This window comes from Myotis daubentonii, chromosome 8, assembly GCF_963259705.1.
Source record: "Myotis daubentonii chromosome 8, mMyoDau2.1, whole genome shotgun sequence".
Taxonomy (NCBI): Eukaryota; Metazoa; Chordata; class Mammalia; order Chiroptera; family Vespertilionidae; genus Myotis; species Myotis daubentonii.
The window spans coordinates 35,804,389-35,827,494 of NC_081847.1; the positions used below are offsets into that span (position 1 = coordinate 35,804,389).

General features: G+C 55.6%; 2 protein-coding genes across 2 annotated transcripts; one reads left to right on the top strand and one right to left on the bottom strand.

The window, feature by feature from the left end:
• Positions 1-74: 74 nt before the first annotated feature.
• NECAB3 (N-terminal EF-hand calcium binding protein 3) lies at positions 75-21,779 on the bottom strand. Its single transcript, XM_059705894.1, has 13 exons — positions 21,445-21,779; positions 19,401-19,425; positions 17,819-17,927; positions 16,548-16,573; positions 16,258-16,355; positions 8,986-9,128; positions 8,589-8,707; positions 8,378-8,457; positions 8,223-8,276; positions 7,605-7,717; positions 7,378-7,455; positions 6,615-6,706; positions 75-6,520 (listed from the first exon to the last, which is right to left on the bottom strand). Exons 1-13 carry the CDS (start codon positions 21,553-21,555, stop codon positions 6,492-6,494), a joined length of 1,077 nt encoding a protein of 358 aa, XP_059561877.1. The 5' UTR covers positions 21,556-21,779; the 3' UTR covers positions 75-6,491.
• Positions 10,546-15,565, top strand: LOC132240097 (actin-like protein 10). The gene is made up of 3 exons (XM_059707480.1): positions 10,546-10,671; positions 11,259-11,427; positions 13,921-15,565. Exons 1-3 carry the CDS (start codon positions 10,546-10,548, stop codon positions 15,075-15,077), a joined length of 1,452 nt encoding a protein of 483 aa, XP_059563463.1. The 3' UTR covers positions 15,078-15,565.
• Positions 21,780-23,106: the final 1,327 nt, after the last annotated feature.

Consider the following 23,106-nt stretch of genomic DNA (forward strand, 5'->3'; position numbering starts at 1 on the left):
TTGTTAGTTTCTTCACCCTTAAGTGATTTAATATGGAAACAACCACCACAGAAAGTTTGAAATGTTTCATGTCCTTTTTTTTTTAAATATATTTTATTGATTTTTTACAGAGAGGAAGGGAGAGAGATAGAGAGCTAGAAACATCGATGAGAGAGAAACATCGATCAGCTGCCTCCTGCACACCTCCTACTGGGGATGTGCCCGCAACCCAGGTACATGCCCTTGACCGGAATCGAACCTGGGACCCTTCAGTCTGCAGGCCGACGCTCTATCCACTGAGCCAAACCGGTTTCAGCTCATGTCCTTTTTATATTGATGTTAAATCATAAGTTCATTGCTTTCCCGTTTACTTGCTGAATGGGTTGAATGCTTTAATCAAAGCCATGATTTTCTTAATTCTTCACCTCCTATTGAGCATTTGGATTGCTTTCCCATTTTTCCTGTCAGCATACTGAATGAATGTCTTCCTTTCCTTGATTTATTTCTCTGGAATAATTTTCTGGGATTTCTAGAACTGAACACTTCTCAGACTCTCGAAGCATATGTTCAAACTGCTTTCCCTGAAAGCCCACCAGTTTGCTGTGCCTCCAACAGGCCGGTCATATTTTCCAGGGCTCTGAGATGGTCTAGCCAGCTTTGTGCAGCTGCACCTGTGTGTATGGAATCTTTGGCTGTTAGTCCAGTTTCTTAGTCGGTGACCTGAGGGCTCACTTCCTAAGGCTCTGGCCCCAGCCTCACTCTGTTGCCTGAATACCCACCTCTGGCCTCTACCCTAAACCTACTTCCAAGCAGTCTTGCCCAAGACCCTTGTTGGCACCACCTACTTCACAGGCCTCAAAAATGCATTGAGGGGTCGGTTACTAGATCTCAGAATAGGGAGAAGGGTCTGGCTGTGGCCTTGGCCCCAGAAGGCAAGGTGGGGGCTTAGCTGTGTGATCTTCCATGCACAGGGGACCAACTGCCAGTCTCCACAGCTGCCCAGCACTGCAACCCACCACCCAGATCAATTACAGGATCTCAGCCTTGTGACTGTCAGCTTACCACAAAAAACCTTTGGTAGCCAAGTCAGGAATCCACGGTCGGCCTTAGCTCTGGAAAAAAGGATCCCAGGGACTCCAGTGATAATATAGTAAAATGCTGTGTTAAATTTCCTATAGAAATGGCAGACTGAAAAATCTGCCATTGCCATAAACACCCAGATGCCGGATAATTTTTTTAAATATTTTTTAAATCTTTATTGTTGAAAGTATAAATTTTAATGAGTGTTCTTGTAACTGCATCTCTGAGGTCACAGATAAAGTGTAGGAAATCCCCAAGGGCCAGGAAAAACTTGAGTAAACTGAAGCCTCAGAGGAGGTTGAAGACAAAAAGAGGGAGCCCGTGCTGCATGGGAGCAAAAGAAAGTCGGGGAAGTGAAGTTTGAGCAATGGGCTGTCTCAGGGAAAGGAGAGACGAGGCTTTGAGCCTACTACAAGTAAACAAAAGACTGGGACCTCTCCACAAGGCTAGAGGCAAGATCACTTTGGCTTCAGCCCCGGCGGCGGGGGGGGGGGGGGGGGGGGGGGGGGGCGACACATGCCTGTCTGCAAAGGGAACTAAGCAGAAAACCTCTCTCTCTGCCCCTGCTTAAAGAAAAAGAAAAAAATAATCTACCAGAGGCTATTAAGTATGTCTGCTCCCTTCAGGGGTTGAGGTTCAGATTTTCATTACTCTAGAGACCTGAGAATCCCTGGGCTGAGGAATTAAGATGATTCTAGGCTTATAGTATCTCCAAGTGTCTGGCAGAAGCAAAAATGCAAATCCTCTAGAGAAAAATACCAAAATAATAATATTGCATACCAAAGAATTATAAACTATTCAAAAAAGTTACTGAACAGCCAAGGAAATGAGTCACTCTAAGCAAGAGTCAGCAGATCAATAAACAATCAATTTAGACCCCTGGGACTTCAGATGTTGTTATCAGATACATAATATGAAGTAACTGAAACCTCAAGAAAAGAAATTGGCAAAAAGTATGAGACTAAAAATAACTAGGCAGACAGCCCTCCCAGAGCCTGCAATCTGGGAGAGACAAAGCAATAATGAAGCTCAAATAAAAATAAAACTAGGCAGATTTGAAAATAGAATTCTGGAAATGGAATCACTGAAATAAATACTGGGTGCACTATTCATCGCACAGCAGATTCGATGAACCTGAAAATGAGTGAAGCATTACTACCTGATTCTTTGTCAAAGACAAAGAGATGGAAAATAGGTTATTCCTTCGGGAAGGTAAATTGCTAGGGGGAAAGCCTTTCAAATGTTAGGGAACATGGAGTCACCGAGCCTGGTGAGCAATGATTCTCAGTAGGAAGAGAAATAATTGGCCGCAGGCGATAAGATTTCAGAATGAGCAAACACGCATCAATCTAAACCCATCTGGCCCATCTGTGCTTATTCCTAACTGTGGAATTTCAGGGTTCTGAGTTGGGGTATCCAGATCCTCCCTCTGAAGGTTGGGGAAACCAACCACAAACCAACACTCCATTCCCCAGGACAGCTTCAGGTTTCATTGCCTGGTGCCAGGTGCCCTCTTGTGGACAATGCCAGACATGCCCCCTTTCCAGCCCTCCATCCACAAGCCAGACTCCTATCCAGGGCACACACCCCAGCAACTTGTCCTTTCTCCTTTGTGCACCTTTCCTGAGCCTTTGCACACCTTTCTGCCCCACAGGTTTAGCTAACATCTCTGGGTGCCTTCCTAGGAAGTTCCATAAATGATCAGGCCTTGGCCCCACCATCTACCTTCTGAGGGCTGGGAGCTGGATAGCCCCACCAGAGCCTGTGCTGTGCTCCCATGGCTCTTTCTTGCTGCCCCTTCTGCCATCCTGCAGCCCCAGGGTGTAGCCTCACTCTTTCCTTTGTTAGAGCTACCACTGTCCTCCAGCTCTGAGCGGGTTCCCATCATCAGGATGCCCAAGATCTCTCCCAGCGCTATTCACGCTAGACAGCAAACAGCTGTGTGACCCGGAGCAAGGTACTTGCTCATGGAGCTTCTATGTTTCTTCACCTGTAAACTGGGGGTGCGAATGATGCCTATATCATTGGGCTGTTGTGAAATGTGATCAGATGGGAGTCGCCCTAGCACCCAGGAAGCCCTGTAAACAGGCTGCCAGACAATCTGCTTTTCTCTCTGCCAATGTGTGATTTCTGAGGATTCATCTGTCCCAGCATCCTGCCTGGACCCTGGTCTTACTCAAGTAGTATTTGTTTTGAGAATGACTTCGTGAAGTCCCACCGAATTCTGTTCCTTTGTTTCACCCCGTCAGAGGCTGTTAAGCGCACTAGGTGTTCATATTCCCCATGGAGAGCTGGAGGCCAGTGGCAGCCACCTAGACTCTAGCACCTGGCCAGTCCCCACCCAGGACAGGTTTGAATGTGTGCCGGTGAGTCACTGGCACAGGTGGGAGGCAGGTGCAGGGCGTAGAGGAAAGGGTCGGGAGTGGCAGCTAGCAGGAGCCAGGAGCTCTACGAGCTTCGGTACTCTGACTATCCTGAACCTGGGTGCTGTCACCAACCTGGGTCATGTCACCATCCCCAGCACCTGCCACAAAGCAGGTGTCGGTGGCTGTTGAAATGAGCTGCAGAGCCACCAAGAGCAGGGTGTTGAGGGCAAGGCTTAAGATAACCCAGACCTGATGACTTTGACCTGCTACATAAATAAAGGCTAAGATGATGTTTCTGTAGTGAGCAGGGGTGGGAGGGAGAACAGAGGCCAAGAGTAGGGGTGACTGAGGTCATGAAGAGTCCAGCTCATCTGGAATGTTTTAGGGACAGGAGGCCGCACATACTGGGGGTGGGGGCTGATTATAAGGGCCTTGAATGCCGAGTCCAGAAATCAAACTTGACCTTGATACTGAAGGCAGTAGGGGGCCATTGAAGGGTCTTAGTCAAGGGGTGTGGTCACCATGGCAATGCTTTGAAAGCCCCTTCTGCTGTTCCATTATGGGGAATGGACTGTTAAGAGTGGAGTGGGGACAAGAAGCCCAATGGAGAGGTTGGCATAGTCTTCCAGGCCAGAGATGATGGTGACCAAGACTTGGGGGTAGGGGGATGGCAAGATGGAGATGGGGGCTTGTGAGAGTAAAGCAGTCCAGCCCCCAACCCACCCACCCAGAAACTTCCATCTGGCAACCTCCTGGCTCACCCCCTCTGGTCTGGCCCCCCTGGCTTGCCTCCAATCCCTTATCCTCCAAGATCCACCTTCTGCTCCCTTTGCCGTATTCCCACTGCCTGTCTGCCTGAACATCTGTCTGGAGAGCCCTACTAATCTCCCAGCTCAAAGCAAACATCACCACCTTCAAGAGGCCTCCCTGACCCTCCCCAGCACCTCCAAGCCTTCAGCAAGGGAGGGAGGACACAGCCCCTCCCCCTTTTTTTTAGGTGTTAACTTTTACAACTCCATTCAGAGAGGCAGGCAAGGGTGCAAATCTAAGGAGACCCTTGAGAGGTGTCAGCTTGAGGATTTCAGTATCTGCTCTAAGACGGCAATGGGAAGTTTGTTTTGTTTTGAGGATTTGCTCTTGCTTTTTTTGTGGAAGGAGCGGAAACATTAGAACACAGAACAGAAAGCACATTTACCCTAAGTGGGCTTCTTCTCTAGCAAGCCCACCCCGAGCTGTGGGCGCAGGAGCTGGCAGCGGTTTCTAGGAACACTCAGCAGTCTGGGAAGTTGGGTGGCAGGAGAGCAGCCTGGCATAGTGCTGGCCAAGGAGTCTCAACCCTGCAGGGTCACCGGGGAGAAACCTCGGGGAAAACCCTACCTGGAGTCACAGTCTAGGTCATCTACCCTGAGCTGCCACCATCTGAGCTGTATTCCTGGCCATGCCCCTGTGCCCAGCAAGGACCTGGCACCACTGGGGCATTCAAAACATTGGTGAAATGTCAGCCACTGGCCAGTCACACCTGGCTTCAAGGCTACCACGGCTTCCTAGGATGAAGCACTTTCGAGGCCCTGCCACCTCCCCGCCTTGGTTTCAGCCCATTTCCCCCTCCCCAGCTGCAGCCCACAGCTGGCTTCTTTCAGTTCAACGAGGCAAGTTCTCCTTCCCCTCAAAGCCTGACAACTCCTCACCCAACGCCCCCAGACAAGGTCGGAGGCCATCCTGTTCTTGTGGTGCCACATCCCTCCCTTTAGAGCCCTCGTGTCGGTCACCACCCCCATGCCCGCACCCCTCCCCCCAGATGGCTAGAAGGAAGGTTCCCCCAGAGGCTGGACAGGCCAACTCGGCCTTTACTTCCCTGGAACTGCTCTATGTTGGGCGGCAGGGGTGGCCTGGAAGGGGGTAGAGGGGGACAGGTTTCACAGAACCCAACTATGCTATCTGGGCCCCTGAGAAGGCTCTGTGCTCAGTCCCCAACTCCATTGCACACACTTTTGGCAAAGTGAGGGGTGAAGCTAGAGCCCCCAGCCAACTGTGGGCGGGGGTTGAAAGCACAGACCACATTCACTCCCAGAACCAGGGCTTGGGGGCATGAGTGGGCCCTGAATTGAGGAGACCTGGGTCAGCGGCGATGAAGTGGCCACCGTCTGAGGCAGGGGAGCTTGAGATGGGAACGGGCTGATTTCTGAAGAAAGGCTTCCTGCCCTGAGCCTACGGTCAGACATGCAAACCAGCCCCAGTGTCCAGCTTTCTTGCCAAGGGAGACAGGAGGCGACACCAGAAGTGACCACTGCCTTTATTGTCTCTCTGCTGGGGTTGTGGGCTGGGGTTCAGGTTCAGAGGTATCTGGGGACAGCAGGTGACTCTAGACCCAAATTATTGCTACTGGGCAAGGTCACCTTGGGGCTTCCCATAGTGTCCTGAGTATGGGTGGGCATGGACATGCAAATTATATGCAAATGACATGCAAACCAACCCAGGATCTTCCAGGTGTCTCTGGTGCAGTGGAGAGTGAAGAGTCAGCAGCTCGCAGCCCAGAAGGGTGGTGGGGATATGCCGGTCCTTCCCCCACAGTGCAGAAGACCCAGCTCAGCCTCAGGGTCAAAGGTTTGGGGTGGGGATGGGGGTCCCTGAGCATCAGCCCTGGTTCTGTTGCTGGTTGAGGAAGAGCGGAACATGGCCCCAAGATAGCAGGAGGAAAGCAGGCACCCACAGGGCAGCCAGACAGTCCAAGGCTCACGCGGAGAGGGAAGGGATCTGCCCTGGGTCATACAACAAGGAAGAGGCAGAGAGAACCAGAATCCAGGCCTTCTGAGTCAGGTAGAGGCCAGAGTGCCTGAGAGACCAAAGCTACACACAGTAAAATACACTGATAAAGAAATAGAAAGCAAGCAGACCAGTCCCTGATCCCTGGATTGAGGACTCTCCACCAGCTGGTCTTGGAGGCCTCTGAGAGCCAGACCCCAGGTCTAGGATCAGCAGTATCCTTGGTCTTGGTGCTGAATTGACCGTCCGGAAGCTCCAGGAGGCAGGCAGAGCCACAGGGTCCTTGACTAATGCAGGTCAGGATCAGTTATTATTCATAATCCACCAGGAGGCTGGGGGTCAGAGGTTGGGGGTCAGAGGCCATAAGGGGTACACTGCCCCTCCTCAGGCCCCAAGGCTACAGAGAGGGTTGGGGCTTCAGCACACCTGGGAAGAACACGGTGGTGAGGGTTTCCGGAGCCCGCAGGTGGTCAATGAGGATGCGCTGGAAGGCCTTACTGCAGGCGGACTGCTGGTGCCTGGGGAGGGCCATGGAGTGGACTTGAGCGAGTTCCCCAAAGATCAGTCCCTCCCCAGTCCTGCTGCCTGGATTCAGGTCCCAGTCCTTCCTCATACTATCACTGAGCCTTAGCTTTCTCTTCTGTGAAATGGGACAATAGTGTCTACTGCAGGGGTCCTCAAACTACGGCCCCCGGGCCACATGCAAATACAAATATTGTATTTGTTCCCGTTTTGTTTTTTTACTTCAAAATAAGATATGTGCAGTGTGCATAGGAATTTGTTCATAGTTTTTTTTTAAATTATAGTCCGGCCCTCCAACAGTCTGAGGGACAGTGAACTGGCCCCCTGTTTAAAAAGTTTGAGGACCTGGTCTACTGTGCTAGAGACTGTGAGGATTACATGAAGTAACACACAAGTGCTTGACATAGGATGTGACACAGTGGTGACGGTGTATATTCATTGAGCATCTTCTATGTACCTGGCTGTGTTCGGTTCTTTACATATCATCTCATTCAGCTCAAATGAAGATGGAACTGTTATCACTCCCATTTTAGAAAGGAGGCCACTAGGGTTACGTAATTCTTCTGGTCACACAGCCAGTGAAGAGAGGAGGAGGATTTGAACCCAGGCCTGACTCACTCCAGGGCCCATACTCCACAAACATTAGTTGTTAGACTGCCATTCATACCTTCTCCAGGAGGCCTCATCCCGCCAGAACTCGTACAGGGTGAAGGAGGCATTGTCTAGCATCTTCTGAGCAGACACACTGTAGAGCCAAAGAGATGACCAGGCCAGGCCTGGGCTGCAGCCATTGCTGCCCACCAGGCAGGGGTCTCTAATGGGAACCTCAGCCCCTGTGTTCCTCCCTGCTCATTCCCCAACCTTGGCTGGCCCCCCAGGAGGCTAGGCACTCACTGCAGGCAATGGCTCTGGGCCCCGGTGAAGTCCACATAGCAGCGCAGGGCACGGTAGAAGTCCTGCAGGGCTCCTTCTGCCACTTGAACCTGCCTCTGGGACACGAGGATATGCTGGCAAGAGAGGTGGCCCAGTCAGCTCGGGTCGGGCAGGTCACAGGTGACAAACTGGCTGTGGCCGCCGGGAGGACCCCGCCCTGCACGACTTGCATCAGACCTGGCCCACCCTGAGGTCGGGCTCCTGCCCCAACCTGGCCCCAACATCCCTGACTCCATTCTCTTCTCCCCATCACCAAGGATGCTGCCTTGAACCAGTCATTGTCTCTCCTGCAGTAGGCCACCACTTCTTACTGCCCCGTCCAACCTCCGTCCACACTGCCCCAGACTCAGAAATGCAGATAAGGGAAACTGATGCCCAGAGAGGGGTAGTGATTTCTGTGGAGTCACAGAGCAAGGACCAGAACCCAGCACCCGCCTGCCAGGCCTGGGGAGGAGGGCTGGGCCGAAGCTGGGAAATCGGAGATGTGTGCAGGGCAGAGGCCGGGTGGGTAGCTGGTTCTGTGAGCGCCCTCACTTCATGATGCCCAGCCGCCTCTCCCTTTCCCGGACTCGGACTCACCGAGTTGGGTCCCTTGGTCAGCTCCTCTTCGTGCAGGGGTTCCAGGAGGGGGGCCTGTGAGGGACGGAGTGTGAGCAGGCACCCAGCATGTGCCTGTCTCGGGCAGATTCCAGGAAGGTCCACCCCCGCGGAGCACTGGCCACTCAGCCGCTCACCTTGCACTCGAGCTGGTCGATGAGCTCCTGGAGACGGTTAACCTGGAGCCGCCACTGCCTCTCAGCCTCTGAACTCTGCCCTGGGGGTGGGGCCCAGGGGGAGTTCAGGCTGGGAGGTCTCTCAGGATAAACTGAGGGGCAGTGGAGGAGCAGGCATCAGGGGCACGGCTCTGACCTCCTCAGCCAGCCCTCCCACCCCCCCACAGCACACCTGCGTCAGAGGAGCCAGGAGACCGGGTGGGTGACCGGCTGCCGCTCCACAAGGCCCTGCGCCCTGCCCGCCGGCTGCCACGGGGCCTGCTCTGCACCTCCACTATCTCTTCATCTGACCTAAGGGAGTGGAGGCTCAGGGCACTGCCGGCAGACCCTCAGGGCCAAGGACTGGGGCCCCCAAAAAGGACCAGGCTTGGGTGGGGCAAGACAGACATCTGGGGACATGGAGGCCCCAGCTTCACAGCCAGCCAGCCTCTCACACCTTTTGGCCTCCCTGCCCCAGAACAAGTAGTCAGCTGAAACTACTCAATGCAATAAAAGCTGAGGGACTTGAAATGTGGAGACGATGGATCTTCATGAACTGGACCCACAGGTCGGCAGGGCTCCTCACATACCATGGCCCACGGGGCTGGGCCTGGGCCTCCAGGGTATCTGACGCGCCCTCCAGCGAGCTCTGCAGGGCTTGTAGCTGGCTCACCGTCTCCCGCAGTAGGAAGCGTGTCACAAACTGGTCCACCTTGGAGGCCCGCTCATACTCCTGGGGGCAGAGGGGACATAGTCAGCACCTCTGGACTCCAAGCATATATTTCTGAATGAGGAGCCATCCCTTGTTCCTCCCCACTCCCCATCAGAGCGACAGTGGCCGCGTAAAGAGGGCCTGCAGACCTGGCATCAGCAGGAGGGCACAGGGACTAGGAGCAGGCCTCCCTCCCGGGGAAGTATGAGGCCAACTTAGAAGGAGTTATCTGCCATTCTCCGGGCCCAAGACCCCTTCCACATTGGGACTACCACCTTCAGCCAGTGAGGCCCCTGCACAGTCAGGCTGGGGTGGGGGTTGCAGATAGGGCAGGTCACAGGATACCCAAAGACCTATTTTGACACAAGGCAAAATGATGGTGTGATATGGCCCCATACTCACCAGTTGGCCACAAAGTCACAGTCTATATATGCATGCATGCATTCATTCACTCATCCATGTAACATTTACTGAGTACCTTTTACTAGGAGCTGCAGACACAAGACAGCCAAGTTACTGACATAACACACACACCACAGCACCGAGCCCAACCTATATAACCAGCCTCCTTTTGCCCCTCCTAAAAAGGGCAGAAAGAGGCAGACCATTTGCCAGGCCCTCAGGAGCCATGGTCCAGGTGCCTGCTCTCCCTCTTCGAGGGGCCCCAGAGGCACCATCCATCAGGGGCTTTGCCCCCTGCCCATAACCTGCCTCGGCTCACCATCAGGGACCCTGCCGGACCAGGCTTATGCGGAGACTTGAGCAGAGAGGAGGCAAGGACCGAGGGGAGGATGGGTGCTCTCATTCTCAAACAGGCCAGTGGTTTCTGATCTCTCTCTAGACTTCTGTCCTACCCTAGACTTTCTGGCCAGGCTCTGAGCTCTCTAAAATCCTCCCAATAAATTCCATTTGGGGCACTTAAAATGACTGGTCAGTTTCTGTTGCTTGCAACCAAAGAAACCAGCTGACACAAGCATCTACTCTGTGCCAGGCCCTGTTCCAAGCAGAATTTCATTTAATCCTCATAGCAATTAGAGACCATGACTGACCCCATTTGCAGATAAGAAGACTGGAGTCTAGAACAGTTGATTACCTTGGCCAAGATCTAGTTAGGAACAGAGCCAGAATTCAAACTCAGGCCACAGAAATCCCTCCGTACGCGTCACTAAGCACCTTCACTATTGGACCAATAATGAAACATCACCTCGTTTATGATCATTAGCCCTTTTACAGTTGAGAAACAAAGGCCAGAAATCACAGAGTGAATGGAGCCAAGATTCACCTGTGGGTTCTGAGATGCTCAGAGCCTGGAGCTGGTGAGGTCAACCAATGAGGTCACAAAGTGGCCTCTCTGGGACAATGCTCGGGCAGGGGTCCCCTAGCCAGAAGGCAGGACAGAGCAGCATGGGCCGTGGGCCCCAGTGTTAACCGTCCTGCCATGGGCAACAACAGTTCCCACAAAAGGACCAAAGTGTCCAAGCAGGTTGGCAAGGAGAGGCCACCCGATATGGACAAGGCCTTGGGGAAGCAGCAGTTCTTCAGCCACTTCAGGCAGAAGCCAGGTGTAAGTGGAGGGTGGGAGGGGGCAGGCGGGGATGCTGGGAGTCTAGGCCTTGTGGTCCAAAGTCCTAGGGCCATGGACTCTGAGGTTAGAGAATCCCCCCTGAGGATGAGGGTCCCAGAAACGCACGTGGGTATGGATGGGGTCCTAAAAGCCCAGCAGGGAGGGTAGGGATTCCAGGAGATGGATGAGACTTGGGAGTCAGAAGGGGATTCTCACAACCTGGATGGATGCATGGGCGGAGGTCCCAGCATGATTGGCATCGCTGGGAGATGAGCACCAAGAGTTTCCTTACGCCCCCTTTCCAACTCCTCGCCTCAAAACATGCTACTTTTCCCCTCAAGCGGGCGGACAGGGACCCCAGAACGGTGGACAGAGCGAGGTCTCAGGTCAGCCTGGGTGGGTAAGGGTTTGCGAGAGGCGGGGGTCCCTGGTGATGGGGCAGAGTGGGGACCCCCCTCCGGGGCATGGAAGGACGGCGGGGTCCCGGAAACGTAGAGGGCATGGTCTTGGTAGACAGGCCCCGGGCGGGTCAGGCTCCCAGGAAGAGGGCGGGGCACTCATTTCCCTCCCCGCTGCCCCTCCCCCAGACCAAGATCCTGCTGCTTTTCTCCGCGGACAAGCGGCAGCAGCAAGCCGAGGCGGCGGCGGGCCCGGTCGTGCGGCCCGGGCGGCGGAGCGAGGACTCGGTGGGCTCCCCGGCGGCGGCCCCCAGGATGCGGGGCGCAGGCGACGGCGCAGAGTGGCACGAGGGCGCGCGTGCGGGAGCTCGAGATGAAGCTCCCGGCCCCGGACGCGCTGCTGGAGGAGGCGGGGCTCCGCGCAGCGGGCGGGACCGGGGACGGGGGCCAGGCCTCGCGGAGCTGGCCGTGGCCCTGCAGCCGCCTGGGGATCCACAGCGTCTCCGACCCTGTCCAGGAGCAGCCGTGCAAGCGGCGCCGCTGCCTTCGCCCGCGGCCCCGAGCACCTGGTCCGGCGCCCGGGCCCCACGACCCCCGGCCCCGACCCAATAAAGAGCGCATGGCAGCCCCGGCTCCGGCTAGCTCTGTCAGGTGTCTGGCGCGAGAGCGAGACAGGGATGAACAGCTTGCGCAATGGCCACAGCGGGAGCCAACTGTTTTTTCCTTCCTTGTGACCCAAAAGTTAGAGCCCTGCCCCTGGGGAGGGGACACCCTACCGCAGTGGAGAAGGGAGGATGATCCTTCCCCCCACAACTCGAGGCCTGGGCCAGACCTTGCCCGGTCTGCAGACCCGAGGGAGGTGAGCTCGAGCAAGCCCAGGGTTGGCCACACTAGGAGGGGCTGGCTTCAGCTGAACATGGCATCTCCAAGAGCCCAGCATTCACAAGTCCTCCTTAGGCAGAGGCACGGTCCCAGGCAAACAGCCACCACCGGGGAGAACTGTGAGGGTCCTGCTGTCAGCAGAGGTGGGGCCTGAGGCGCATCCTGCCTGCGGGGGGGGGGGGGGGGGGGCGGGCAGGAGAGGCGCTTGACCCTTCACTGCCGTCTGGGCTTGGTAACCCACAGGGAGCTTAGTCTCCCCACCTACCCTGTTCCATCCTCTCTCCACATTGCAGCCAACGGCTTCTTCAAAATCACCTCACTACCTGTCGGGCAGTTCACTTTGCTCATAAGCTCGCACTGGCTCTGCACTGCCCACAGGGAAACACCCAAACCCCTTACTGGGATTCGCCAGCCCGACCCCCAACCTAGCTTCCTCTCTCGGGCTCCTCGGTGACTTCTCCCCTCACCCCCGCTCTGGCTATACTGCCACTTGTGGGCTCCAATTTGAGGCTCACCTCCCTAATTCACCCACAAGAGGCCCAGCACATTTGCTGTCTGCAGCTGCTTCTCTTCACTGTCCTGGTCCCAAACCCAGCTCCACAACCTAGCGCCTCCCCGGCCCTTCGAACCTGCAGCCCGCTTTCCACTGGCAGCCAACCTCGGAATGGCTTTTGGGGCAGACACAGCAGGTGAAGGTCCCAGCTCACGAGAGCCACAGGTCCAGCTTCTGCTGAAGATGTGCTTTTGTTACTGTCAGGGTCTCCTCCCGTTGCCTGCATCATGCTGGAGGTGTCATGACCGATAGCATCTCCCCTGCTGTAAGAACTGGCCCTTCCCCACCATTCACATAATTACAACCAGAGTAACCAAGTTCCTCAATGTGACTACACCTCCTGGCCATGGCCATGGGTCCTATCAGCCCCTTCCCTGGGACAGTAATTCAGGGGCTGTAAGAGACTATTTTCTACAGGAACATGCACGGGCTGAAGCCAATCTTCAGAAGAATGAAAACACAGACAGTGCACATCCTGGGTTCCCTGCAGTCAGGCCCTGCTCCCAGTCTGCTCCTGAAACCTGATTTCACCCCTGCCTTTGGTATCCATCATACATACAAGATCCTTGAAATAAAATCCTTATTTTAGCGTACACTCTCGTGAGTGGGTCTTCAACTTGCAACCAAAATGGTCCTAAAGAGAATGAGACTCTGCGGAGACCAGAAGTGGCCTCTTTCCTGTGTATGAAGATTTCTACCTTTTGGAGGAAGAAACTGAGCTCAGAAAGATTAGGACTTGCCTGCACAGTGAGTCAGCTTCAGAACTGAGTCACAAACTCAGGCCCACATGAGTCCATAGGTGGAAGTTCCTGAAGGCAGTCCCTCTGTGGGCTGCCTGGGCCCAAGGATGAGCACTGATACTCCCGAGTGGCTGTAGATGTGTGATTAAGAGCTTTCTCTTCCGCACAGGAAGGGGAGGAGCCCTACATTTGGCCAGAGTAGATCTGATCGTCTGAATTGGTTTGGGGAAAGAATCTGGTTGTGCTGGGTAGTTGCAGCCAGACCCCTAGATGCCCAATTCACTGCCCTTGAGCCTGTCCCAGGAGAAAGGATGGGTCCAGGGTGTTTTCACTGGGGGGAGGGGGCTGTGGAAGCACAGCAGGGGCTGAGGACTGAGGTCACAATTAGTCGGATCCAAGTTCTTTTCCTTCTCTGATGACCCCTCCCATCTCCACAACCAGGAACTAGTGAGAGGTCCAAGACACTGCCTGGGGCTGGACTCCTGGGTTCTCAAGGAGCCAAGGGCTGAAAAGAGACATCCACTCTGGGCAGAAAAAAGCGGTGCCAGAAACTGAGAAAGTAGTTATCTAGTCCGTTAAGGTAGGGATTTAGTCCCAGGGGACAGAGTCAAGAGCTGAAAGGCGGGCCTTCATCTAGGCCAGTCGGGACAGAACCGCCTCTGGGAGCAAAGCTAAGCCCAGAAGGTGGCGTCAGTGTCGGGGAGGCGCCGGGTCCGGCCGCCCTCACTGGGCCGCATCGCAGTGGTGGTGGACCAGGGATCGGGGTTCACCAAGGCGGGCTTCGCGGGCGAGAACCAGCCACGTCTGGTGTTGAAGAGCTCCAGCCTAGTGCCCAGCTGGGACCAGCCCGTGCTGCCCGGGGCGCTGGGCTGTGAGCTGGTGGGTGGCATGGAGCGGGCACACCCCATCAAGCATGGCATGGTGGTGGACTGGGAGGCGCTGGAGGGGCTCTGGGAGCGCCTGCTGGTAGGCGGTCTGCGGGTGTGCCCAGAGCAGTGGCCGGTGCTGGTGAGCGACTCGCCCTCGGCGCCACCCTCAAGCCGCGAGAGGATAGCGGAGCTGCTCTTCGAGGACCTGGCAGTGCCCGCGTGCCACGTGGCCAGCACTGCGCTGCTGGCTGTCTGCTCCACCGGCGCTTTCAGCGGGCTGGCTGTGGAGGCAGGAGCGGGGGTGTGCCACGCCACGCCCATCTACGCGGGCCACTCGTGGCACGAGGCCACCTTCCGGCTGGAGGTGGCAGGCACCACCCTCTCGCGCTACCTGCGGGATCTGCTGGTGGCAGCGTGCCCTGATCTACTGCTGCAGACCCTACCCCGGAAGGCCATCACACAGCTCAAGAAGCGCTGCTGCTACGTCTCGCTGGACTTTGAGGGGGACCTCCATAACCCTGCCCGCCACCATCCAGCCAGTATCTGCTTAGGCAATGGATGCTCTGTCTACCTCAGCAGTGAGCGCTTCCGCTGCCCTGAACCCATCTTTCAGCCGGCTCTGCTAGGCCACATGGAGCCAGGACTCTCGACACTGGCCTTCTGGGCACTGCGGAAGGTGCCTGAAACACTGCGGAAGAGGCTGGCTGACACTGTGGTGCTGGCCGGTGGCTCCACACTTTTCCCTGGTTTCACTGAGCGCCTGGAGATGGAGCTACTAGCGCAGTGCCAGAAGCATGGCTATGGGGCACTGCAGCCACACCTGGTGGTCAAGCCTGGGCGAGGAACAGCCGTGTGGACCGGTGGCTCCATGGTGGCTTCATTGCACAACTTCCCACGCCAATGGATGACCCGGGCCATGTACCACGAGTGTGGCTCCAGGCTGGTGCACGAAGTCTTCAACTGAGTCATGCTGGACTGGAAGGGGTGGTGCCACCAGCGGGCTGCAGAGGCACAGGCTTAGCGGGCTAAGCTGAAGCTCTATCAAAGGCATTGAGTGCCAGATAAAAGTATCAGGTGACTGGAGCTCGCAGAGTCATTGTGTGGTGATGGGCCACCCCCTCTCTGTTTCTGGGCCAGGAGGAGGTGGTCTGGGGCCCTCACTATAACCTGCAGTTTGAATTCCCCTAACTACTCCAGCTGCCCACGCCCAGGGCCCTGTTTCTATGGCACTAGGAAGCTGATGCCCACACAAGTGTACAGGCCACAGACACAGAAGTTGCCACAATACACCAACCCCAAGTGGTACAGTACCATTTGGATTCCCATCCCATGCCAGACCCCAAAGGTGACTGACCCTCTGAAAAGCTACTAAATCCCATGTGAAAGCGACCGGAGGGGAAGCCCTGTCCTCAGCCGATCTTCCACTGGCAGAGGGTGTCGGTTTCCCCTTCTGTAGAACGTCAGGCACAAAAAACTCCAGGCTTGCTCACTGCTCCCTCCCTGCCCCCTTATTAAAAGCTATGGGACAAAGGGAAGTGTAGACATCTCTTAAAAGGAACACACAAAGGCATGGGTGGTGTGGGCTTTTTGAAGTCACCGTACAAAGGCCTGGAGCCCTGGCTGTGAGCACTGTTGGTGCTGGCGCACACATGTCCACACGTGCACACAAACGTGGGTGAATACTTGCTGAATCCTCCCTAACGTCCTCAGGCCAGGCTCCTCCCCCACGAGGCTCTGCACACCAGCATGGGCCTGTGGACACATGTGCAAGCACACCGCACCCCCAACCCATCCCTACTGAGTCCTAGGCTTAATACCGTACAACAGTCAGGTCTGGCCAGTAATAAAAAACAGTAGTAGCAGAGTTCTGAGTGCTGGGGATGGAGAAGACAGACAAAAATCCCTGCCTTCATTCTCATTTACTTGACAAGCGTATGGAGGCAGGCCCTATTTTTATCCCCAGCTTACAGATGAGGGAACTGAGGCCCAGAGAGGGAAAGGTACACAAGCAGAAAGTGGGAGAGCCAGGATTTGAACCCAGCCCTCTAGCTCAGTAGCCTAAGACAGTGGAGGCTCCCACAGCACAGTAGACCCCCTGAACTCATTTGGGGCCCTACACCCATCATAACAGCTCTCTCACTCACCAACTTGGTGGTGTCCATGGCAGTGAGCACTGCACGGTTCAGGGACTCCAGCGCAGCCAGCACAGGCCTGTAGACACCCAGGTGTTCTGAGAAGTAGTCTGTGGGCAGAGAGGGTGTTCGAAGGTTCCCGCCCTGCCCCCATCTACCCAACAGAGAATTCCTCGACAGCCAGCCAGGCCTCACATGCTGAACCCAGCCCATCCTACTCATCAGGAGACCAGCAACAGCCCCTCATCACACCCCAGTGTCCAGAAGTCCCGGGAGACAAGCGCTCCAGTGGGCTTACTCACCACACAGTTTCTCCGTGTCCAGATTGCTGTGGAGAAAAGAGAAAGTGCCCTTCAGACCCTCACATTTGAGCCTGGTGAACTGGGACTTTGAAGCCAACGTTTCTCCCTCTCCCAACCCAGCTCAGCCTGACAAGGAGGCAACTCCTGACTCCACCCCAGGTTAAGTTGCTCAGTGGGCAGAGGCTGTGGGGCAGGGGTGGGGGGGCGGGGGTGGTGGTGGGAGGGAGCAAGGATACTACTGCCCCATAAAACACTCTCTGAGGGCAGAAACTCAGACCCACTCTTGGCCTCCAAGGGAATTTCAGGCCGAGAGAGACAGATGTGGACACAGGCCAGAGAGGAGGGGTCAGAGCTGGGAAGGGGAAACCAAGGCTGGGAAAATACAGAGAAGGCAGGGGCGTTACTTGGTAGGTCAGGGAGGGCTTCCTACAGGAGGGGCTGCCTGTGTCAGGCCTTGAAGGACAAGGAATTTGGCTGGAGTGTCTGGTGGTGAGGTGCAGGGGGGTGCAGACAAGGGGTCCAGCCCAATCCTCAGAATGTATTCTTTCTTTCTGTTGCTGTTAATCCTCACCTGGAGATATTTTTTCAATTGATTTAGAGAGAGTAGAAGGGAGGGGAAGAGATAGAGAGAGAGAAACATCAATGTGAGAGAGACACATCTATTGGTTGCCTCCCATAGGTGCCCCGACAGGGCCGGGATCGAGACTGTAACCTAGGTACATGCCCTTGACCGGAATCGAACTTGTGACCCTTCAATCCACAGGCCAATGTTCTAACCACTGAGTGAAACCAGCTCGGGCGCTCAGAATCTATTCTAAGGAGATGGGGGGAGAAGGGCAGTGAGAGGGAGGGACAGCTGTGTACGTGTCGTACCCACGTGAGGCAGCATAGGGGGAAGGCATGCAAACTCGTGCTAAGGCTTGTAGATGTGGGAGCACACGTGGGGTGGTATGTGCGTGATCATGTGCCTGCACCCATGGGTGGGAGCAGGCGGGCCCCAGCTGTCCCCAGGCACCCTCTGGTTCTGCAGGAAGCAGGAATGGGGAGGGGGCGCCTGTGGGCTGAACCACGGATGGTGACTCAGGTCTGGCTATTTTAAGGTCCTAGTTGGAGTGTGGTGGGCAAGACTGAGGCTAGGGAGGCAGTGAGTGCGTGGGTGAAACTTGGCACTGAGCCCTGACATCCCTCCCCCTACATCCCCTCTCCTTCTGTCCTCTGTCCTCCATAAGGCACCATCTACCCACGGCTCTTCCATCTCCCCTTGTACTCACTCAGTGGACTGCCCATCAATGCCGCGGAACAGCTCCCGAAGCTCCCCAGGGCTGAGAACCCCGTCAGCAAAGTAATTCCGGAATTCCTCAAATGAGAGCTTCCCATCATCTGGGGGTGGACAGGGAACAGAGTCCATATCCCTGACCCCTGGCTGACCCCCGCCACCAGGTCCAGGCCCCCACAGGCCTCACAGCATTTCACACCCACCCAGCCAGGTGGAATGCAAGTCTGAGCTTGGCGGGGGGCCTGGCTGTTGGGGACAGAAGGACAGGAGCCGCTAGAGAGGCCCACTTAAGGCAATAGAGACCACTCTGCACGTACCCAAGGGGGGCATTACACACATGGCATTGGGTAGGGACTCAATAAATGTTTGCCAAAGGAAGAAGCAAATGAAGAGCCTGGGACACAGCCTGGTCATGGCAGGGCCGAGACGTCACCTGGAGGACGTGGGGGCTGAGTGTGCCTCACATGCTGGCCAGCCTGGCCCCAGGACGAGGACAGCCTTTGTACTGTGAACACAGGCCCTTCACAGAGAAGCCACGGGAGGCTGATGAGAGCTTCTCAAGGCTGGGGCCCCTGTAAGCAGCAGACTGGCTCCAGAGTGAATACCCTCCGTCACCGGGGCACGTGGAAAGGCTGAGAGCACTCGAGTGGGTGGCCACAGACACTGGGGAGCTGGCCTGCAAGGTCTCTAAGCAGGGGGATCGGACAGAACGCTCTGATCCAAATGAGACTATGCGTCCTGATCAATGGATTGGGACAAATGGTCTCTACCAATTTGAAGAGACCTAAAGGGCCAAAGGGTAGGGACAGGACCCTATTCCAAGGAGGCTGAAGAGCCCGATGAAAGTGAGGTCAAGGCTGGCTGGCTGCCTCAGCTCAGATCCTCGCCTGGCCAATCAGGGTACAGTGGGCTGTTCTGGGTCACCTGTGGGCAATGACCTGCCTGCAGGGTCCCCGGCTTTACTTTCAAGGTTTTCCTAGGCCTGCGTCTGCGACTGCCCAGGACTCGGGGCAGGAGGAGCCGATTCCCTGGAGCCAGCTCCATCATGCCCAGGCCCTCCCTGGATCCAGATAGTTGGTCACATGGAACGTTACTGAACCCGCTACAAATCTAAGAGTAAAACTCCCCACAGGGCCTCATCCCCATCAGCCACATTTCCCAGCCTCTCACACAGGAGCCTGGGACCAAGCATCATGTAGACCTGGGTTAAAGGGTGTGTGACCCCAGGCAGCCTGCTTTTACCTCTCTGGGCCCCTGTTCCTTTGTTTGTGAAATGGGGTAGAAATCACAGTCATATACAGAAAGGTACAGGTACCTACCTCTGTGCCAGCGCACTGCATGAAAGCCTCTACTTTCAGCCTCTGGCTAAACTACATTCCCTCCACTCTCCATCCAGCCAAACTTGGCTCAAAATAGCACTTCCTCCAGGAAGGATGCCTTGATTGATTACCTTGCTTTGGGTCCCCCCAAATTTTTCTCCATTCTAGATTGTGCCCCCAAACCCCCAATCCTCCCAAGCCTCCATGATGTCCCCCACTGTTCCTCCCACTGTGGGGCCCAGGGAAAGCCACACTCACCATTCTTGTCTGCTCTGCGGAAAACCTAGAGGACAAAGAGGCATGGATGGGAGCTGTGAGTGGAGTCTGGGAGGTAAGAGGCCCCTGCCCAACTTGACAGAGCCTCAGCTGGCCAACCTGGCCCCCTGCCTAGCCTTTCCTCCTGCCCAGCCTGGTCCCAACTGCCTGCCCAGCTCAGCCCTACAGGAGCTTTTCCAATGAGGGGGGCAGAGGAAGAGCACACAGCAGGTCCAACTGCTTGCTCACTTTTCCTGCAGGGCTTGGCTTCATGGGGGTGCTCCAGGCCAGCTCCTTGTGCCCCCACCTCCCACACTGAGTATATCTTGATTTCTAACTGATGCATCAGCCCTTGGCAGAGTCCCAGCTTGAGGAAGATGGGGAAATGGGCCAAGATGCGGCCTGAGAATCCTGGGCACCTGTCCCAGACTGAACCCCCAAATCTACTGTGGGCCATGGTCCATCCCCGACTCTGCCCACTCTCGGCTCTTTCCTTGTGTGCTTGTCCTTCCTCTGCCGGGGTCTCAGTTTTAGCCCTAGGACCTGACTGAGCAGGCTGGGGTTAACCTTCCAGGCCTGGGGCTTCCTATGAGGCCGACTCAGTGCGTGCGTGTGAGAAGCAGAGATGAAGGGCAACGGACGCAGGTAAACAGAAAGGCACAGAGTCAAGACATGGTGCTGCCTCTCCCAGGGACCAGAGACTCCAGATCACCTAGAGCAGCCCAGCAAAGGGGACCAGCAACCTGGCAACGAGGGGCAGGCCAAGCCCTGGACAGAGAGCCCCTAGCACAGGGGTGGGCAAACTTTTTGACTCGAGGGCCACAATGGGTTCTTAAACTGGACCAGGGCCGGAACAAAAGCATGGATGGAGTGTTTGTGTGAACTAATATAAATTCAAAGTAAACATCATTACATAAAAGGGTATGGTCTTTTTTTTTTTAGTTTTATTCATTTCAAACCGGCCCACGGGCCGTAGTTTGCCCACGGCTGCCTAGCAGCTCCAAGTTCTCAGTGCCACTCCCCTCTGGCTGTTTTCTCGGTACAGGTGAGGCTCAGGAATAAATCTAACTACTAGCCGGAAGCCTGACTCAGAGGTCTGCCACTGGCTTGAGGTCACAGCAGCCCAGCATAGCCTGGTTGGGGCAGATGGAGATAGTGGGGGTAGGGGGTACAAGAGTGCTAAGCTGGGACTGAGGACACCTGGGGCCACACCCTAGCATGCCCCTGTCTCCATGTGTGATCTTGGACATACCCCTAACCCCTCAGGTCTTATTTTTTCCATCTAGGAAATGGGAGGGTCAGGTCCCTTCCAGCCAAGAGGGCTGTGGTCGAGGTGCTGAGTCACTGGGGGCAGTGGGGAAGGGACAGGAGTACAGCCTTTCCCACAGGCAAGGGCCTCTGGGAGTAGGCGCATGAAGAGGACCAGGCGAGACTGAGCACTGGGGTGAAAGGTGGGGGAAGGGGCTCAGGGCAGTGACTAAGGCCAGGCTATTCCACGCTGGTGCCCGTGGGGCCTGCAGACCACCTGCCACCCACAAGAGGTGTGTACAGACCACAGAGGATGACTTTGGGCAACACTGACCAACTGTGGGACCCCACGGCCTCTGAGTCAGGTCTAAGGGGCTCTGGGGTCAGCGCTGGGTCTTATTCTTCCAGGCCCCCTCGCTGGATCAGCCCATCCAGGGGCTGCCATAGAGGGGTAGTGCAACTGCTCTGGTGACCAAGTATTGGTAGTCTCTACCCCACCAGACACATAGATGGGGTGGGTGTGTGGGGGGGGGGCAGTGTCACTGAACCAGAGACAAGGAGGTGAGAAAAAATGAGACAGAGAACAGGAAACAAAGGCAATGAGATAAAGAAGGGAGACATGGAAACAGAGACAGCAGGATCAGAGAGAGAGACAGAAGCCCAGAGACCGAGGCAGGGCCCCAAGCAGACCTGGAGGGGAGGCACCGACAGAGGCAGGGGCAAGGGGAGAGAGAGCTGGAGGGACACTGCCAACCCCCGGGGCCAGGAGAGCCGACGCCCCCTGCCCCTCCCGACTCACATCCTGGAAGAGCGCGTGTCCCGCGGAACCGGTGGCTGGCGTGGGAGACCGCGGGGGCTGGGGCGCGGGCTGCCGGACCAGGCACACGGTAAGCAGTCCCGCGCACGCCATGGCGCCGCCGGCTCTGGCTGGGCTGAGGCTCCGGCTCCGAACGCCGCGGCTGCGGCCGGGGATTGGAGACGGGAGATTGGGAGGGGGCGCCCGCCTATGGGCGCCAGCGCACACGCCCAGGGCCCCACCCCCACAGCCCCGCCCACGGCCCGGGCTGCCCACTAACGCCCCTCCCCACCCGCCCGGGAGCCTTCCGAAGCACCTCCAGGGCCCCCGTTTCCCAGTCTGGAAAAGGGGAGCAAACTTCAGCCTTTGGTACAGCGGTTCTCAACCTGGGGGTCGAACGAACCTTTCACAGGGGTCGCCTAAGACCATCGGAAAACACATGCAGTAATTACATATTGTTTTTGTGATTAATCACTATGCTTTAATTATGTTCAATTTGTAACAACGATATTGGGGGTCACCACAACATGAGGAACTGTATTAAAGGGTCACGGCATTAGGAAGGTTGGGAACCACTGCTTTAGTAAGCTAGAAGAGCACAATGAAGATGCCTAATATGATTCACTTTGGAGGTTCTGCCACCAGAGGTTCCTGGAAGGGTGGCCACCGCGAAGGAACCAGGCTGGAGGTCTTTTCCACCTGTCAGTGTGGGAGTACTACACAGCCAGGAACAGAACGTGAGGGGCTGCAATGCCCAACGGTAGGTCCCACACCATTATAGGGTCAGCAAACTGTGACACGTTATGGGTAAAACCAAGTGAATTCACCTGAGCATCTGTATCCTCTTTGCAAAATCAAGGTAATAGCAGACACTCCATAGAATCGAGGATGCAGACTATAAAGGGCTTAGCCTTAGGCAGTGGTTTTTCAACCTTCTGGCCCTTTAAATACAGTTCTTCATGTTGTGACCCAACCATAAAATTATTTTCGTTGCTACTTCATAACTGTAATGCTACTGTTATGAATCATCATGTAAATATGATATGCAGGATGGTCTTAGGTGACCCCTGTGAAAGGGTCGTTAGACCACCAAAGGGGTCGCGACCCACAGGTTGAGAACCGCTGGCTTAGAGACTGGCTCAAACCCACCTAAGGGTTTGTAAAATAGGTCTGTGTGGACAACCTTCAACACCATCCTCCCCTCTGCCATTCCAAACCCCCTTTGTGCAATTAATTATATTCAAAATGTAAAACAAGACATCACTCCCGGGCTCATCAGTGAGTCTTGTCCCCTGAATAAAGCCCAACTGAACTCTCCACCGGGGTCCTCATCCCAGCCAAACCTGATTCTGTGCCCTGCTCCCTCCTGCTCCAGGGCCTTTGCCCACACTGCCCTCTGCTCGTTCTGTTCATGTTTTCCTCCTCAGTTAACTACCGCTCTCATCTCAAGCACTCTTTCAGGAAGCCCTCCCTGATTTTGAGTCCCCTCCAACAGATGGTGAGAGGCGGGAACTTGTATCCCCAGAACCTGAAAGATCCTGACACAGAATTGGTCAGTTGTGATTATTTGTTGCATGCTTACAAATGCCCAGGAACATAGCAGAGTAGCTTCTCTGGGGCTGGGGAAAGTAGGGAGTTCCCATTACTGCTCCATTGGATCAGTTT

Coding starts and splice junctions, on each gene's coding strand:
- LOC132240097 (XM_059707480.1), top strand. CDS start 10,546: ATGGGCAACAACAGTTCCCACAAAAGGACCAAAGTGTCCAAGCAGGTT. Junction 10,672..11,258: donor ACTTCAGGCAGAAGCCAGGT/GTAAGTGGAGGG, acceptor CCCCTCCCCCAG/ACCAAGATCCTGCTGCTTTT. Junction 11,428..13,920: donor AGAGTGGCACGAGGGCGCGC/GTGCGGGAGCTC, acceptor AGCAAAGCTAAG/CCCAGAAGGTGGCGTCAGTG.
- NECAB3 (XM_059705894.1), bottom strand. CDS start 21,555: ATGGCGTGCGCGGGACTGCTTACCGTGTGCCTGGTCCGGCAGCCCGCG. Junction 16,574..17,818: donor ATTGATGGGCAGTCCACTGA/GTGAGTACAAGG, acceptor TTTTCTCCACAG/CAATCTGGACACGGAGAAAC. Junction 6,521..6,614: donor CACCACCGTGTTCTTCCCAG/GTGTGCTGAAGC, acceptor TCTGACCCCCAG/CCTCCTGGTGGATTATGAAT.